Genomic DNA, 15,918 nt, shown 5'->3' on the forward strand with positions numbered 1-15,918 from the left:
CGCGAGGGACAGTCCCTAGAGGAGCTGGATCAGGAGTCCGGAGAGGGGCTAGATCAGTGGTCAAGAAGGGGGTTGGGGCAGGAGAGGGGCGCACACACCTCCCGAGGTTCCTGCTGCACTGTCGTCCCGACGACACCTGTCTTGGCGACTGCGAAGAATCCCTAAACTGTGCGCGCGGGGTCAGCGCCAGGTCAGGAGCTCAAGGCTGGAGCTGAAATTAAATATAACCCACTGCTGTCGAGTCGATTCTTTTTACTGAGCATTTTACTACCGTCCGGGAGCTGCCCCAACGCTTTAGTCTTCTGTATAATCTTTACAACAACCTTGTGGAATGGGTGTTATTATTAGCATCCCTTTACAGGATAGAAACTGAGGCACAGAGTGGCCGAGTTAGGTCTCACGCGAACTCTCGAGCTTGGGACTGGAATCCGCGTCTCTGGACTGTAAACCCAAGGGCCCTGGCAACCGCCCAGCTGACCCCCCCCCCCACATTCCAGTCCCATTAGTCATCTGTCCCGCAGTCACTGGTACGGAGCGGGCGCAGGGTGGGTGGGTGTTAAATCTCCCGAGAGAGGCCGAGCTGCCAGTTTGAACATCGGGATAGGGGGATAAAGGGGTGCGGGGGGTAGGGGAGTGGGGGAGACCGCGGGAGGAATGCAGCCCGAGGTGGGAGGGAGGAGGAGCGGGGAGGGCGGTCCGTGTGTGCCCAGCCCGGGCGAGGCGATAGGCAGAAAGCAAGGCTCAAAGAGAGCAGGGACTCGCCCAGGGCCAGAGAGCGAAGGGTGCGGCCGAGCCGCAGGCACCGGTTCAGGTCTGCTTTCCTGGGACCGCGGAGCACTTGCGGGGCTTGGTGACGACCAGAGTGCTGGAGGGGTCTTAGGGACCTAAGCGTGAGTGGAGCGGCCAGGGATCCAAGGGACAGCTAAACGACCAGCGAGGCACACCCCCTCGGCACTCGGGGAGTGCACATGGACGCCTCCCGCCCCGCCCACTCTCTCCCATTGGGAGTCTGGATTCCGAGCCTGGAGGCCGCCCCTGCACACCCCTTCTAAGTCTCTGAGGCTACCCCGCTCTGCGTCTCTGGGGTCTGCGTCGCGACCCTCTCTGATGCTTCCTCTCTCTGGGGGTCTCTTGCAACTCTGTTGAGGTCTCTTCTATTCTGGAGCTCTGGGAAGTTCCCGCCCACCCAAGTCCACTCTCTTGGCCCATGCCCAGACCTGTTGGGAGAGGGGAGGCTGGGGGCGAAGCAGCGGAGGAGGGTTAGCCCTTGCGGTGGAGTATCTGGAAGTGCAGGAGGCACACACAGGGTACGGAGTAATGGAGGCAGGTCAGCCATGAGCAAGAGGAAGGGGCAGATGGAGAGGCGAAAACACCAGGCAGGACAAATAAAACTGTGGCCAGTGCCCGCCCTGCTGCCACCCTGAGCTGTCCCTGCCCAGGGCACAAAGCGCTGAGGAAAGCCCCCTCTTTGCTACCTTGGCTCTTGGGGGTTGTTAGTTGTGGTCCAGTCGATTTTAACTCACGGCGACCCTCAAGTGTGCAGTACAAGTTTTCAAGATTGTGACCTTTCACAAGCAGATCAAAACCCATTGCTGTGGAGTTGATTCCAATTCATCGTGATCCTATAGGACAGAGTAGAACTGCCCCACAGGGTTTGCAAGGAGTGGCTGGTGGATTTGAACCGTTGACATTTTGGTTAGCAGCCAAGCTCTTAACCACTGCACCACCACAGCTCCAGAAGCAGATCACACTAGGCCTTATTTCCAGGCATTGCTGGGTAGGTTTGAACCACCAACCTTTCAGTTGGTAGTCCAGTGCTTAACCATTTGCCAGCACTCTGGAAATCCTACCAGTGGTGCGTCCCTTTAGCAGGAAGTCCCTTTACAGTGCTTTAGTTTGTTTTGCACCCACTGAGGATGCGCTGTGGTGCCAAGCCTGGTGGGCAGGAAGCAAGGCTGGGAAGCAGCAGCATCTGTGCAGAGGGACAGCCAACTCTGGAGCAGGAGGGCTCAGAGGGGCTGTAAGCAGCAGACTCTGGAGTCAGACTTCTCAGGTTCAAGTACCCCCTAGAGCTAGTTCCTTCACCTCTCTGAGCCTCAGTGTCCCCATCCTTGATGAGATAACAACAGAACCTCCCCAAAATGTTACTATGAGGATCGAATGAACTGAGGGTGCCCAGCTCCAGCAGAGGGCCTGCAAGAGAGGTCAGGTTGCCCAGCTTCTCTGGAAGCTATAGAGCATACCTCCCAGGGAGGTCAGATGCCACTTCACAAAGCCTCCTGCACGTAACAGACTTATCAGTGCCCTTGAGATTGGGAAGAGGCCTTCCTGGAACAGGTAGATCTCGAGTTTGGCATTTGAACCCAGGAACAGGTCCTGAGTACGTGTCTACAGTGGGAGCAGGTGGCAGGGACCCTTCCAGGCTCCCAGAGGCAGAAGGCACTGGGGGCCTGGTGTGAATAAGCTGCCTCCTGTCCCCTCCCCAGTCGCCGGAGCAAGCCAGCCTTTCTCCTCCCTGCTTTCTCTTCCAGGTGAGAGAGCTCTCAGCCACACCCAGGCCCAGGCAGGCCTCCTTCTTGGGCATGCGGTCTTGCTGATCTGCACGTGTTTGGGCCAGGGAGTGGAGACACCCCTGCTGCCCTAAGCCTCTTCCATACATTCTTACTCCTTCCTGCCTAGTGTAGGGTTCAGGGGTCAGAGGAGCCCAGCAGCCCCGGGTACCTTTCTGCCTCCTCACCAGTGGCTGCCCAGGACCATCAGGTCAGGATATAACCTGGCACAGCTGTGCTTGATGGGCCCCAGCCCCTGGGCTGCCGTGGACCCCAGCTCTCCACTCTGGAGGCCAAACGGGTGAGGGCTTCATGGGCAGGCAGTCTCTGGAGCCAGGTGTGGACTCAAGCTCTAACTGGGACCCTCAAGACTGAGGCTCTGGGCAACTCACTTAGATGGTCTGAGCCCCACTGTCCAGGTATCAAGGGGGTGATCAGGGTCCCCAGGGAACCCCCAATGCCTCCAGGCCATTGTACACACAGTCCATTTGTGTGGGGCACTGACCCTCTGGGTTCTGCGGTAGGCAGGGCCATCTGCCCTAAGCACAGAGTCCAGCGGCTGGAGCTGAGCATGGGGGTCAATGGGGCAGTGGGGGGGGGGGCTCTGGACCAAGCTGCCTGGACTTGTGCCCAGGACCCCCACTTCTTAGCCTCTCTGTTCCTCAGTTTCCTTCTTGGTGAAACCGAGATAGCACTCCCTAGTACCAAGGCTTGTTCTGAGGATCAGAGGCAAAGCACTCAGAGCAGTGCCCTTCACCTGGTAGGAGTTCAGTAAGTGTTTATTTTTAGTATTTTTCTCAGAAGGAGGAGCCGCACTCCCCCGTGAAGGCAGCCTCCCTCTCGTTGCAGTTTGTTTTAAGGACACCTGGAGGGACTTCTTGGTCAAGGTGGGAAAACCCAGCTCCAGCTCCGCTGGGAACTCCAGTCTGGGCAGAGCCAGGTGGAGGGGCCTGGGTGCATGTGTCGTGTACACCCCCACCCCGGAAAGTTGCCATCTGGCCCAGCGAGGGTATTTGGTGTCCCTAGTCCCTGATGGGCACGTGAGCCCAGGACTCACAGAAGCATCACTGGCCATCAGTGATTCTCAGACACTGAGCAGACAAGCTGGGTCCACTGCGGAGGCAGAGCCAAAGCTGGACACATGGGGGCGTCTGGAGCTTGCGCTACTGGGGTCAGTGTGTCCTGCAACTTGTCAGGGTGGAGCTGAAGGCCATGTGAGTGGGCGGGGGTGAAGGCAGTGCCTGCTCTCAGCAGCGTCTAGAATACCCAGTGTGTTCCTGTAGGGTATGTGGCCCAGAACCTGTCCTCCCAACCCAGGTGACAGGCCGCACTTGTTCCTGTCCCAGGAGGGCCTGGGGTCTTCTTTACAAACCAGGCAGCAATAGAGAGGAAGCTGGGGCTTGAACTTGAGTTTTAGTTGGAATTATAAAAAAACAAAACCAATTCACAGCAGCATCTGTGGGTTCAGAGGACCAGAAGGTGGGAGGGAGGGAGAAGGTAAGGTGGTGGTCACGCGGCAGCAGCATGGAAGGACAGGCCTGTGGGTGCCAGGAGCGGGTACAGCTGCACAGGATCACACTCCAGGGCCGGCACTCCAGGTGCCAGGAGGGGATAGGGTCCACGGCAGAGAGGTAACGCCTCAGGGCCTCCTTGGCGACTTCCAGCCCTAGTCTCCCCCACTCTCAGCCTGGGAGAGAGAGTGACCCTCACACACAGCCCCAGGACCCAACCCTCAGTGCCTCTCCTAGATCCAAGCTGAGTGGGGAGGGGAAGGGTGTCACCTGTGACCGCATCCTCAGGCTCAGGGTTGGTCCTGCCCATAGTCCCTGCCAGAGGGCTGCAAAAGAGGGGGGTTCCCTGAGGGTTCTGGGTCCCAGGAGGGAAGCAGCGAGCTTGTGGAAGTGGAGGTCCCTCCCCCATGTTCTCCTCTGGGGGAGGGCTTGCCCAGGGACACACTCAAGGTGGGACTGGGTGGGGTTGGGTGCTGCCTGGGAGCCCAGCACCTACCTCTTTCGCTACTCCCTCCTCCTCTGTGGCTGCCTTATCCTGTGGGGGCACAGGTTTCACCAAGTCCTCCTGCAGGGGGCAAAGCAGGAGCCATGTGGAGGACACAGAGGGCCCCAGCTGCCTGCTCCCAGGGATGGAGGGGAGGGAGGTATGAGGTCAGGCTGACCATGAGGATGGACAGAACATCTTTGAAGGGTCCACAGCTGGGGTCCTGTCAGATGATGTCAAGGCCTTCTGGGGGTACTAAGTACCAGAGAGCCCAGCTGATCCCCCAAGTCCCTGGGCAGCCCCTGGTTCAGCCTTCTCAATGAGGACACCAGATCTGGGGGAGGGGGAAGGCAGAGGCCCCCCAGCTCTGTCCTCACCCTCACTGTCCCTGAATCCCATGATCACATACCCTTGCCTTACTTAACCCCCCCAAACAGCCATTGGAGGAGGAGTATGTCATTACTCTTTACACACTGGGACCCTGAGTATCCAGCTCAAGGCCTCAGAGCTGAAAAGCAGTGGGGCTGTGGGGATCAGGTCTGGCTTGGTCCAGGTCCACCCCCATCACCAGTAGCATGGGTGCTTCCCACTTTCTCATCTCCTTCTATCCCTCTATGCTGCAGGCCAGCTGGAGCTTGCTAAGATGGGAACCTGCCTGGGAAGTGGTCATGTGACAGCTGGGGTGGGCAGGGCCAGACTGGGTGAGCTGTCTGGACCCAGGTCCAACACCCACCTCTGAGGGTCCTGCCACATCCTGCCCCTTGGTGGGATGGGGCATAAAAAGGCACTGAACTGTCAGGTGGAGATGGGGCAGACTCTCTGGGGAAAGAACAGGTGGCACCTCCCCAGGCCCTGCTGCCCCAAGGCAGACAGGCCTTGCTACATCCTTCCATGGTTCACTGGGGGGTCACCAGGAACTGAGTCTCCTTTGGAGCAGTCACCCCCACCCAGGGCCTGGGGCAGCTCCAAGGGCTCACCAGCCCTCCTCCCTGGCCCCACCCCAGGTCCTCTTCTGCTGGAGGGTGGAGAGTGACTGGGCCAGGCATGAGATTGCGCTTCCCTAGTCCATCTGTCTCCTGGGCTGTCCCCACTTACGGACCCTGCTGAGGGGCCTCTGATGATGGCTATGTAATCTCATGGCACACCGTGAGCCAGGCGTCACTGCTGTCTGTGGTCCATTTTCCTGAATCATCACATAGCCCGCTGAGACAGATACTTCCACCCCCACCTTACAGAGGAGGAAATGGAGACCCAGAGAGGTTAAGTAACTTTTTGACGTGAGGCAGCTAGAAGGGGGCGGAGCTGGGAGTTCCCAGAGGGGTGCAGCTGTCTGCTTCAAGGACATGGAAAGCCTGTGTTGATTCTTTAGGGCCCCTGGAAGCACATCCCTAGGGCCCGTCACCAGACCCAGGAGCAGGGACGGTCCTCTACCCTTGTACCCACCCACACCCCAAAGCTGGGTGCACTGGGAGCTTCTGACTCCACCTGTGCCAGGTAGACGAGCTTTTCTGAAGACAGCTGGAGTCTGCACATGGCTGGAGTCAGACCCACACCCCAGGTGGAAATCCCAGCCCCCACCATCACCCTACACTCACATGCAGACTCGGAAGCCAGATTGCCTTCGGAATTCCTCCTGAGCTCACTCTGATTAGCTGTGTGACCTCAAGCATATTACTTAATCTCTCTGGGCCTCCGTTTCCACACCCTAGCTCATGGGATTTCGTGCAGACAAAATGAGTAAATATGTGTAAGGTACTTAAAGTGGAGCTTGCTCTGTGGTGAGTGCCTGGACAGCCCCGCTCAGCAGCCCGGCCTCAGCGAAGGGTCCCAATGCGCCTGTGTGCTCAGCAGCCAGGACACAACGTGCGCACACAATCACACAAAAATGGAGGTGCAGGGTGGGGCTCAGAGCCCTCACAGCTTCCCATCACCAGGGGCCGCTGCTTACTTGCTTCTCCCAGGAAGAGGCATCATCATACCAGCCAGGTTGGGAGGAAAGCTGGACAATGTGTGGTGGGGATTCAGCAGCTCTGGCCTGGTGTCCACTGCCCTGGAAGCTGCCTGTCAGTATGTGGGGCCCACAGGACCCTGTTTTCACTTGTCAAGTGTGGTATCTCCTAAATGCTGGTTGTCAGCTGGAAGAAGTGGTTTTGGACCTCACTTTCCACGTCTATGGAGCCCTGATGGTGCAGCAGTTAAGAGCTCAGCTGCTAACCAAAAGGTCAGCAGTTCAAATCCACCAGCTGCTGCTTGGGAACCCTATGGGGCAGTTCTACTCTATCCTATAGGGTCGCTATGAGTCAGAAGAGACTCGACGGCAGCAGGTTTGGTCATTTTGGTTTTCCATATCTATAAAATGGGCCCCAAACTCTCTCCCTCGAAGGTGGTGTGAGGATTCAGGCATCAGTGGACAAGAAGTGGGTGTGTGCAGATCCTGACACCTAGGAGGGGGTGGGGACCAGGGCTCACCTTCCGCACCACCCCGGAGGTGACTGCGATGTTCTCTGCCTCCTCCACAGTCTTGGTGGCCACGGTGTTGACGCTGGCGACCACGGCCTCACTGACGACATTGGCCTGTTCCTTGGTCTTCTCAGCAACTGTGGGCAGTGGCTCTGCCAGGCCTGCACCCTAACCCTCCCCACTTGGCTGGGCCCCCCACGTTAGGCAGGAGGATTCAAAACTCTGGCTCTGCCAACACCCTAGGCTTCCCCCTTTCTGACTTGGGTGGAGCTCTGATGGTGGTGAGGGGTCCCCCCCTTAGGGTCTAACCTCAGAGTCTGAAGGGGTCTAGGTCCATGTAGGGCTTAGGGTCCCAGGTGGGGTGTAAAGGAGGACCTTGGGCTTGGATCCTCATTACTAAGGAGCAAGAGTCCTAGGGGTATCTCAGCTCCCTTGTCCCTGGTCCTGGGGGCTCCTCACCTGAGGTCATGCTCTGCACAACACCCTCTTTGGTCTTGGCTCCTGGGAAGGAAACGGAGGCATAACCCAGGGAGTATTGGAAGGTCAGGGCAAACATACCACAGAATAGCTGTGGGGTCGGTGGGGGCGAGAGATGGTGTCTGGGGCCCCCACAGCCCCTTCAAAGGACTGTTTCCTGCTGGTGTCTGGAGGAAGTAGACAGGACAGGAAGGGAACAAGACAGGATGGGGGGAATAAAGAGGCCAGGCCTGAAGAAGGGACACTGATGCCTGAGCTGGTTGGGTCCTGCCCAGGTGTAGCCCTGGGCCCCATAAACAGCAACAGGACAGCGCAGCTGAAAGCTGAGTCATCTGCTTGGCCTCCTCATCTTCTGAGGGGCCAAGTGGGGCATGGTGAGAGAGAGACTCAATCTTGTCTCCCCAGCCCCTCCCCCTCCCTTCTGGGCAGGGAGGGGTCTGTGGTCTGGCTGCTGATCTAGCAGCATCGTGTAGAGAGGACAGGAGAGCCCACCTGAGCACCTGTCTGCTCACAGCATGGCTAGGGTCTGGGTGGGGCTGTGTTCACATGAGCAACCATGGGCAAACAGGACTGCAGGCTCAGTGCCACTCCCTGTCTGAGTCCAGGGGCCTGCAGGTGATGCTGAGGCTGGGGGCTGGTGGGCGGTGTGTTTGTACATGCATTTATATGTGTATAGACAGGTGGTCAGCTGGTCGATTGGATGACCTGGGGGTCAGGCCAGGCTGGGCTGTGTCTAAGGTCTGAGTCCCCTCTTCCTGTCCTGTCCCAGAGACCCTTGGGGGCCTCCAAGGAGGCCAGAGGCAAACAGATACTAGTGTAGAGAGGGTAGGGGGTGCTTCAGGGCTTGGAGACCCTGAGTCAACAGCTAGGTCCTCGCCCTACCAGCCCCCCATGCCTTCCTGGGCCTGAGAGAAAGGTTAGATCAAAGGGAACTTGACTGCCTCCCTGCCCCGCCACCGTGGGCCTGCCCCCCACCCCAGCTGCGCCCCTACTCACCCACATACATGACCCCTTCCTTGGTCTTTTCGGCCGCTTCAGTCACCCCCTGCTTGGTCTTCTCGACGGCACCCACCACACCCTCCTTGGCAATGGAGAAGCCCTTCTTGAAGACGTCCATGGTGGAGGGCAGGGATGGAGAGCTGACGCCCTTCCTGCTGCTGGCTGCAAGCTGGCCAGGCTGCGGCAGCCGCTGTCTCTTATTGTCTCTGCTGCCTCTTATTGATGCCAATGAAATATTGATGTGGTGGCTGATGGGAGCCCAGCCAGCCCGGGAAGGAGGCAGAGAGGGAAAGAGGGAGGAAAGAAGGGAGGGAGGGAAGGCTCCAGCCCCGCCCTCCCTTCCCTCACCACCCAGGCGGGAGGACTAGCCCTCACCTCTGCTCCCTTTCTCCCTGTGGGCAGAAGAGACTACAGGGGTGGGACCCCTCCTCACCCATCACTGTCCCTCATTCAGCTGCTCTGCCCACTCGTGGGGGCTGTACTACATCTGGGGAAACAGGTGCAGAGAATGGAGGGATCTTTGCTCGTGCCCCTAGTGCCCCAGGTAGGGCGGGGGCTAGGGCCCCACAGGCCTATCAGGTGAGAGCACCCAACCTCCCAGACTGGTCTGGTCTGCGCAGCTACTCATGGGCACACTGAGGGCTCCCAACCCAGGGCTCCAGCAAAGCCAATCCAAGGGGCAAGGGGGAGGGTCCCCCCAAGGCTTCGGTCTCTTTCTCTGAGCGCCCACTACTGCTGGCTCCCACATTGCAGTGGTGAAAAGAGCTGAGGAGCTGTGAAGGGCCTCCTGCTTCATGGTCAGCAGACCCCCCAAAGCTGGCCCGACCACTTCCTGCAGATTCACCACAAGGCTTTGGCTTTCCTGTTTCCTGCGACCAGGCTTCCAGGGACACATTTGGTGAGGCTACCTCCCTGTGCCTCCCCACGCCCCCAGTGTCCCCAACCCCAATCCTCTTGCGGCACAGGAACAGGCCTGTGTTGGTGTATTGGCAACCTCTGATGGGCCAGGCGGGGTGGGGGGCCACTGGTGGGCCAGCCCAGCCACTTCCTGTCTTTGTTGTCCTCGTGTTTTCTTTTCCTTCTGAGACTTCATCTGAGGATGACGTCACTGGAAGTTTCTGGAGTCACTGGCCAAGCTGAGCCTAAGCCTGCCCCAGTAGCAGAGATGATCCTGACGCTGCTACTTGGCCTCGGGGGGCCCCTCGGCTGGGGGCTACTGGGGGCCTGTGCCCAGGCCCCTGGTGCCAGGCTCTCTGGCCCACACATCTCCAGGCAGCCTGAGGTCTGGGGTACAGAGGCTGAGGACCCCAACAAGGACCCCAGCAGACGGTAAGGAGGGACTGGACCTCAGGGGAGGTCATGGTGCATGGTCCCAGCTCTGCCAGAGCCTCAGTTACTCATCTGTAAAATGGGATAATATTATCCATCTGCTGGGGCAGCTGGGAGGCTGAGTGAAGTGCCAGGTGCTAGGCTCCCCTTCAAGCAGCCACCCGCCTCCTCCCACCCCCCACCGCCAGCCCTGGGCCAGGCACTCCTGCCTGCCCCCTTGCAGGGAACTGGGCCAGGGGCTTGGGCAGGGAAGAAGCAGCTCCTTGCCCTCAGACACCCAGCACGGGGTGCCAAGAGGTAGAGGTTCCAAACATCATTCACTGGTCTTGCGGTTGCCTCTGTCCTTTAAAGAAAATCAATTCTGAAAGCCAAGCCCCTCAAGGCCTGAGAGCTGGCCTGGCCCACATGGGGGAGGACCAGACTGCCCTGGTGATGGGATTTTGACCCAAGTGCCAAGGAGGACTGAATGGGGCTGGCAGCCTGGCCTTGAGCACCCAGCCCTGAGAAGAGAGGTGCCTCAGTGTCCTTGGGAGGTGAGACTGGACCCAGGACAACATTTCCAACCTCCCATTTGTCCAGGGCCAGGGCCCCTCTTGCTGATAAGGTACTGGGCCTATGAGACTGGGTCCCTCCTCAGGGCCCAAGGGTGGCCCGGGAACTTCACCTCCAGCACCCTCAGTCAGAGCAGGTGCCTGGCCAAGTGTTACTCAGTGAATCCTCCCAATAGTCCTGTTTACAGAGGAGGGCCCCACAATTCAGAGAGCCTAAGCAGCTTGCCCAAGGCCACACAGCAAAGGAGAGCCTGAACCAGGATCTGAGCTTGACTCCAGAACTCAACCCAACCCTTAGGCTGGCCCCCCTCAGATGCCCCTGCCCCCTGACACATGCACACCCAGACTTGTGGAAGGGCATCTCTATGATTTGGAGGATGACGGACCAGCTTATATCCACCCGGAGTCTCCATGCGGATGCCTGGCGTTCGCTCACCACTGCTTTGACCGAGGGTACGACTCTGCCCAGTCTGTCTCATATTCAGAGTCTGACGCTTCAAGGGGAATGTGTTTCTTGGGTTTGACCAAGGGGAGGAAGGAGGATGAGAACAAGTGGGCAGGGACCCTTCGTGTGGGAGGGGCCGGCAGTACAGGAAGGAGTGGCCTTAGAAGGTGGACATGTGAGACCCCATTCCCACCCCAGTTCTTCTCAGGGCTAGGGGTGCAGAGTGACTCTTTGAGGGGGAATCCAGCCACCTAGCTTTGATTTCAGGTCCAAGGACCAAGCCTTCCCTCCCAAGGCACTAGTTCCACGCCCTGCCTCTGGGCAGCCTTCATCTCTCTGGTTGAAAGGAGCCTTCAGCTGGCAACTGTCCCCTCTCCCCACCCCCTTGATTGTGGGAGGTGTGGCATTCCTGTAGTCCCAGGGAGAGAGGCCTGCCCATCAGGGACCACTGGGGGCCCCTCAGCAGTTCACCAGGCATCCTGTAATAGGGGCCAGGGTGTGAACAGAGCACACCAGCCCAGAAGTAACCTGGCTTCCCAAGGCCCTGGTTCCAGGGTGTTCTGGAATCCCACAGTGGCCCCAGTCCCAGAACCTGTGGGTCCTCACAGGTCAGGCCCAGTTGTCAAGGCCCCCACGGGCTGGTGAGAAAGGAAGGAAGCCCTGCCGGCTGACCACTTCCTGGCTTCCTGTTCTCCTGTGAAGGGAGAGGTGGAAACGACGGGGGTGGGGGTGTGGGGTGTGGGGGGTTGCCATGCCAACAGGGCCCCTTGCCCCCTGCCTGCCGTGCTCTGCGCTCAAGTCTGGTGGGCTAGGCAGTCCCCCATCAGCATTACCCTTCATGCCTGTTTCCAAGCCTGAGGCCAGCGCAGGCCCAGACTAACCCTGTGGAAAGAGAGCCAACTTGGTGCCTGATATCCCCCGTACGCCTGGGCTCCACGTGTGAGAGAATCATGTGGCCAACTGCTTCCTCGATTCCTACAGGACCTGTGGGGCCTGGCATGGTACACAGCTGCTCTGTGGACCTGCAAGGAAGGGACCCTTTCCTTCCTGCTCTCAGCTTTGGGGGTGGCGGGAGCTGCAGGCTAGAGTTGGGGCTCCTCACACCCAGACTTGCTTTTTCAGTGGGACTGAGTCTGAGGTGGGGACCCTGGCATCCTCTGAGTCTGCCAGGAGGGCAGAAGTGTGAGTGTGCAGCTGAAGGGCCCCTGCAGCCTGGCTGCTCAGCTGCCCCCAACCCTGGCAGCTCCAGTCCCTATTCTCAGTCTGGAGGCTCAGGACCCTGGGTGTGAACAGGGAGGAGGCCTCGCTGGGAACCCAGCTTTGGGCTGGACGCCCAAGGGGACGTCAGCCCCACTGCCAAGGCCCTTTCCTGACTCAGGGGACAAAGCCCTGTGAGATCACGGTAAAACTGAGGCCTCAGAAAGCAAGGAGGTGGAGAGCACGCCCTTAGTCTCCAGGGGGTTACTGGCTGGTTAAGAGACACTTAGGCACATCCATAATTCAGAAGGCTGCCTTCCAGGGCACTTCTTGCCTTTCCCACTCCCCTCTCTGTGCCCTGGGGAGGTATGGGGAATGGAGATCCATTTTCACATTTCCAGGACTGGGGGTTGGTGGGGGGAGTAGGGCCTTGCTGGAGGAGGATCTGGAGTCCAGGGAGGGGAAGGGGCTGAGAACCCAGGCTTCCCAGCTCCCATTTTATAAGCCCTGAGGGGTCAGTGGGGCATCAAGTGGGGGTGGAGGTGTCAGAGGTCAAGGGCAGACCCAAGTCAGGCTGGAGGGCCCGCTGCCCTCACTCCAGGCTGGCACTGCCCCTCAGTAGACCAGCTTTGAGGGTACCAGTATTACCCCCAAAGGAAGGACACAAAGAGGGAGTATGCCTGAGAAGGGAAGGGGGGACAGGGTGGGGCGGGGTGGAAGGAGTGAGAACAATGGGTTGCTTGGGCAGGCTGAGTCGGGGCATGGGGCTTGGAGGGCCAGCCAGACGCTGCCAAGAGCTGGAGGAAACCAAAGCAAAGGTCAGGAGCATTCCCAACTATTCTGGGCCAGCAGCCTGTGCAGTGTAAAGGGAGTAGCTGCCAAAGGCGGGGAGAGTGTGGGCAGGGGGGTGTAGCAGCTGCTGGAGGCCAAGGCTTGGGCAGGTCAAAAGAGAAAGTTTCTCAGCAGGAAGGGTAGGCAGCACAGTTTCCTGTTCCAGGTGCTCGAGCTGGAAAGTCCCAGTCACTCCCTGGCAGACTGGACCAGGCATGCCCGGGGCACTGGCCTTCCACACCCTCCACAGCTAGGGCCGGGGGCTGACCTTTTAGGAAGAGCAGGTCAGAGGTCAGAGGTTGTGCAAGGAGTGGAACTTTGTCCAGAGCAGTGTTTCTCAGCCTCGGACTGTTGACATTTTGAACTGAATAATTCTTTGTTGTGCTGTCCTGTGCATTGTGTAGCTGTGGAGAATGTTTGGTCACATCCCTGGCCTTCACCCACTAGATGCAAGTAGCACCTCGTCCTTGGGAACCCCTGATTTAGTACAGTGCTTCTCCCTAGGACTGAGCCCATGTTCCAGGAGTTTCCATGTGCCTGGGGTGGGGTAGGGGCTGCAGCTGCTGGTCCTTGGGTCATCTGTGCGTGCAGGCAATGTTGCCCATGGTTGCTGAGCTCCAAGTCAGCACTTGTAAAGTCCACTGTTCCTGCACAGAGCGAACGTTCCTTCTTTCCATCCCGACCTCGATGTGCTTCCTTGACCATTTACTAACCCCTCAGGGACAAATGGGCCCTTTCTTTCCTGGTTTCTGTTCCCTCTGCTTGTTTGCCAAGTCCTGTGCCCACGCCCCACTGTTCTCATTACTTAGCTTTAAAATATGTCTTTGTTTTTTGTTTTATCGTGGTAAAAATATATATAAGAAAACATTTGTTACGTCAACATTGTTTACATGTACAATTCAGTGACATTGGTTGTGTTCGTCATGCTGTGCAATCGTTACCACTGTTTCCAAATTACTCATGTCGTTAATAGGAACTCAGTGCCCCTTAAAAGCAGAGACACCCCCTTACCTCCCTCTCCCGCTCCTGGTAACCACTAATAATCTTTGGTTTCTATATATTTGCCTATTTCATATAAGTGAGATCATACACTACTTGCCCTTTCTTGATTGACTTATTTCACTCAGCAGAATGTTTTCGCTTGTCATAGAGTAACCATCCAAAGCCTGATTAATATAAAACTGAAACATTTATTGAAAGTAAAGAGACAGCTCCAGCTGGAGACAGGCTGAATTCCATGTGGTGGAATCAATATGGTGACCCAGCAGTGCCGTTTTATAAGGGGGGAAACCAAGGACATGAAGTACAGTATGTGACTGGTATTTACAAACTTAGATCATTGAAAGACATTATTCTATTGGTAGTAGATCATTTTAAGACAAGATTTCCTGTAGCGGAAGCTTGTAAGGCGATTGGCTTAAAAGGATATATGGGTCTTTCATTGTTGCTGGACATTTCTTAGTTTCATGACGTCTGCATGAAAAAGGCTGTTGCTAGGGTGGAAAGCCACATAGGAGTTGCATTCAAACCTCAAGGCGGCCACTTCAGATCTTCTTGGGCACCTCAAATTTCAAATTTCCTTACACACAACATTCATCCATGTTGTAGCATGTATCAGGACTTCATTTCTCTTTATGGCTGCATCATATTCTACATTATGGACACTCGAAGAAAAACTGCTCATGCATGATTCTCCAAAATGATCTTGGCTATTTACCCGCATTTTCTTTTCCAGAAGGAAATTATTTTACTTGTTTCTTATGTTCATTTTTTTATACACACTCCTAGGCAGGGTCAACAAACTATAGCTGTTACCAGAATAAGGTTCTTGCCTCTCACTGGTCAAGAATGAGCAGGTAAGGCACGTAGTTTTCCACGCGAGCAAAGTTCTATTGGAGAGGCTTGCAAGCAGAGACGAGGAGGGCCTAGAGCAACGGTTTACCGCCGTCTCGCAGGAAAAAAGAGGGCCCGAGTTTTTAAAAGTTCTTGGGCGGGGCGGGGGGTGGGGGGAGGAAGATTCATGTTTATTCATAGACATAGACCGGGATATGTTAACTAAGGTGTGTGCGCAGCAGCTTTCCAAGATGGCTCCTGTCCTGGAGGCCTCTGGGGTTCGTGGCAGGACTTATTATGGGGTGTCGTGCCTGCGCAGTCTCTTGCTCCCTGGGCTCAATTCCCCGGCTGGGGCTGTAGCCCCTCACTGCCCCTGGTGGAAGGTCACACAGTGTCACAGGTGGATGTTCTGCGCATGTCCCTGGGCCTGGTTTTCTCCAGCTGTTTATGAAAGGCAACTTTAAAGAAGTTTGCATGCTATTTTTGGATACCCTGCCCCATTGTTCTGGGGAATGGCTTTGTTTCTGCATCCTGGCCCATTTCTTGTTACTTTGTTTGCAGATTTGGGGGCCCCTCTGTTCTCTATCTTACTAAGTCTCTAGGTTCCATACTCAACCCCCATTACCTCCCTGATTAAAAAAAAAAACACCAAACCCAGCGCCGTCAAGTGGGTTTCGACTCATAGCGACCGTAAAGGACAGAGTAGAGCTGCCCCATAGAGCTTCCAAGGAGCGCCTGGCAGATTCGAACTGGCGACCCTTTGTTTAGGAGCCGTAGCACTTAACCACTTCGCCACTTGATAGTATAGTCTATTTCTCTTTTACTTGCTTCTCCTCTAACCACAGCAGTCTCTTCACTCTTTCTCAAACAGGCACCCTTCAATCTCAGGGCCTTTGCTTCCTGTCTTATAGCCTGTTGGCCAAACCTAGCCTCCTGCCTGTTTTTATAAATAAAGTTTTATTGGAATACAGCCATGGTCATTCATTTATACACTGTCAGTGGCTGATCAAGCTCTATTACAGCAGAGTTGAGTATTTACAACAGAATACCTATGACCCAAAAAGCCCAAAACTGGGGCCAGCTTCATGGGCACTGTGTGGCTGCACAGAGGTCTGCACCCAGAAGGATCTCATTTTGGGCTTAAGGCTCTATTGTCACTGTCTTAAAATTCTTAATAATTTTTTAACAAGGGGGCTGTCTTAATCATCTAGTGGTGCTGTAACAGAAATACCACAAGTGGATGGCTTTAACA

At 56.6% G+C, this 15,918-nt stretch overlaps 2 protein-coding genes across 7 annotated transcripts in view; one reads left to right on the forward strand and one right to left on the reverse strand.

Moving 5' to 3' along the window:
• On the reverse strand, positions 1–9,333 carry SNCG (synuclein gamma). 5 transcript variants are annotated; one of them, XM_049894384.1, is made up of 7 exons: positions 8,478–9,332; positions 7,464–7,505; positions 7,014–7,141; positions 5,644–5,772; positions 4,557–4,625; positions 4,331–4,386; positions 3,933–4,236 (listed from the first exon to the last, which is right to left on the reverse strand). In XM_049894384.1, the coding sequence occupies exons 1-6, from the start codon at positions 8,596–8,598 to the stop codon at positions 4,351–4,353; spliced, it is 525 nt and encodes a 174-aa protein (XP_049750341.1). In that variant the 5' UTR covers positions 8,599–9,332; the 3' UTR covers positions 3,933–4,236; positions 4,331–4,350. The 5 variants fall into 5 exon arrangements, with proteins under 5 accessions (XP_049750343.1, XP_049750341.1, XP_049750342.1 ...); XM_049894386.1 differs by lacking the exons at positions 3,933–4,236; positions 4,331–4,386 and adding an exon at positions 1–211 and having other exon boundaries at positions 8,478–9,333; XM_049894385.1 differs by lacking the exon at positions 4,331–4,386.
• The window catches only part of MMRN2 (multimerin 2), a 21,365-nt gene continuing 14,765 nt past the window's right edge, over positions 9,319–15,918 (forward strand). Inside the window, exon 1 of one of the 2 annotated variants that reach the window (XM_049894343.1) lies at positions 9,319–9,809. In XM_049894343.1, the coding sequence (XP_049750300.1) occupies positions 9,580–9,809 (230 nt within the window). In that variant the 5' untranslated portion in view covers positions 9,319–9,579. The remainder of the gene's footprint in view (positions 9,810–15,918) is intronic. The other variant, XM_049894342.1, reaches the window with a different exon arrangement.

This window comes from Elephas maximus, chromosome 8 (assembly GCF_024166365.1).
Source record: "Elephas maximus indicus isolate mEleMax1 chromosome 8, mEleMax1 primary haplotype, whole genome shotgun sequence".
In the NCBI taxonomy this organism is placed as follows: Eukaryota; Metazoa; Chordata; class Mammalia; order Proboscidea; family Elephantidae; genus Elephas; species Elephas maximus.

What these genes read in the sequence shown, in the direction of transcription:
- SNCG (XM_049894384.1), bottom strand. Translation starts at nt 8,598, where the DNA reads ATGGACGTCTTCAAGAAGGGCTTCTCCATTGCCAAGGAGGGTGTGGTG. An exon ending in GGAAGGGGTCATGTATGTGG is followed by an intron (nt 7,506 to 8,477) that starts GTGAGTAGGGGC and finishes TTTCCTTCCCAG; the next exon opens with GAGCCAAGACCAAAGAGGGT. An exon ending in TGTGCAGAGCATGACCTCAG is followed by an intron (nt 7,142 to 7,463) that starts GTGAGGAGCCCC and finishes CACTGCCCACAG; the next exon opens with TTGCTGAGAAGACCAAGGAA.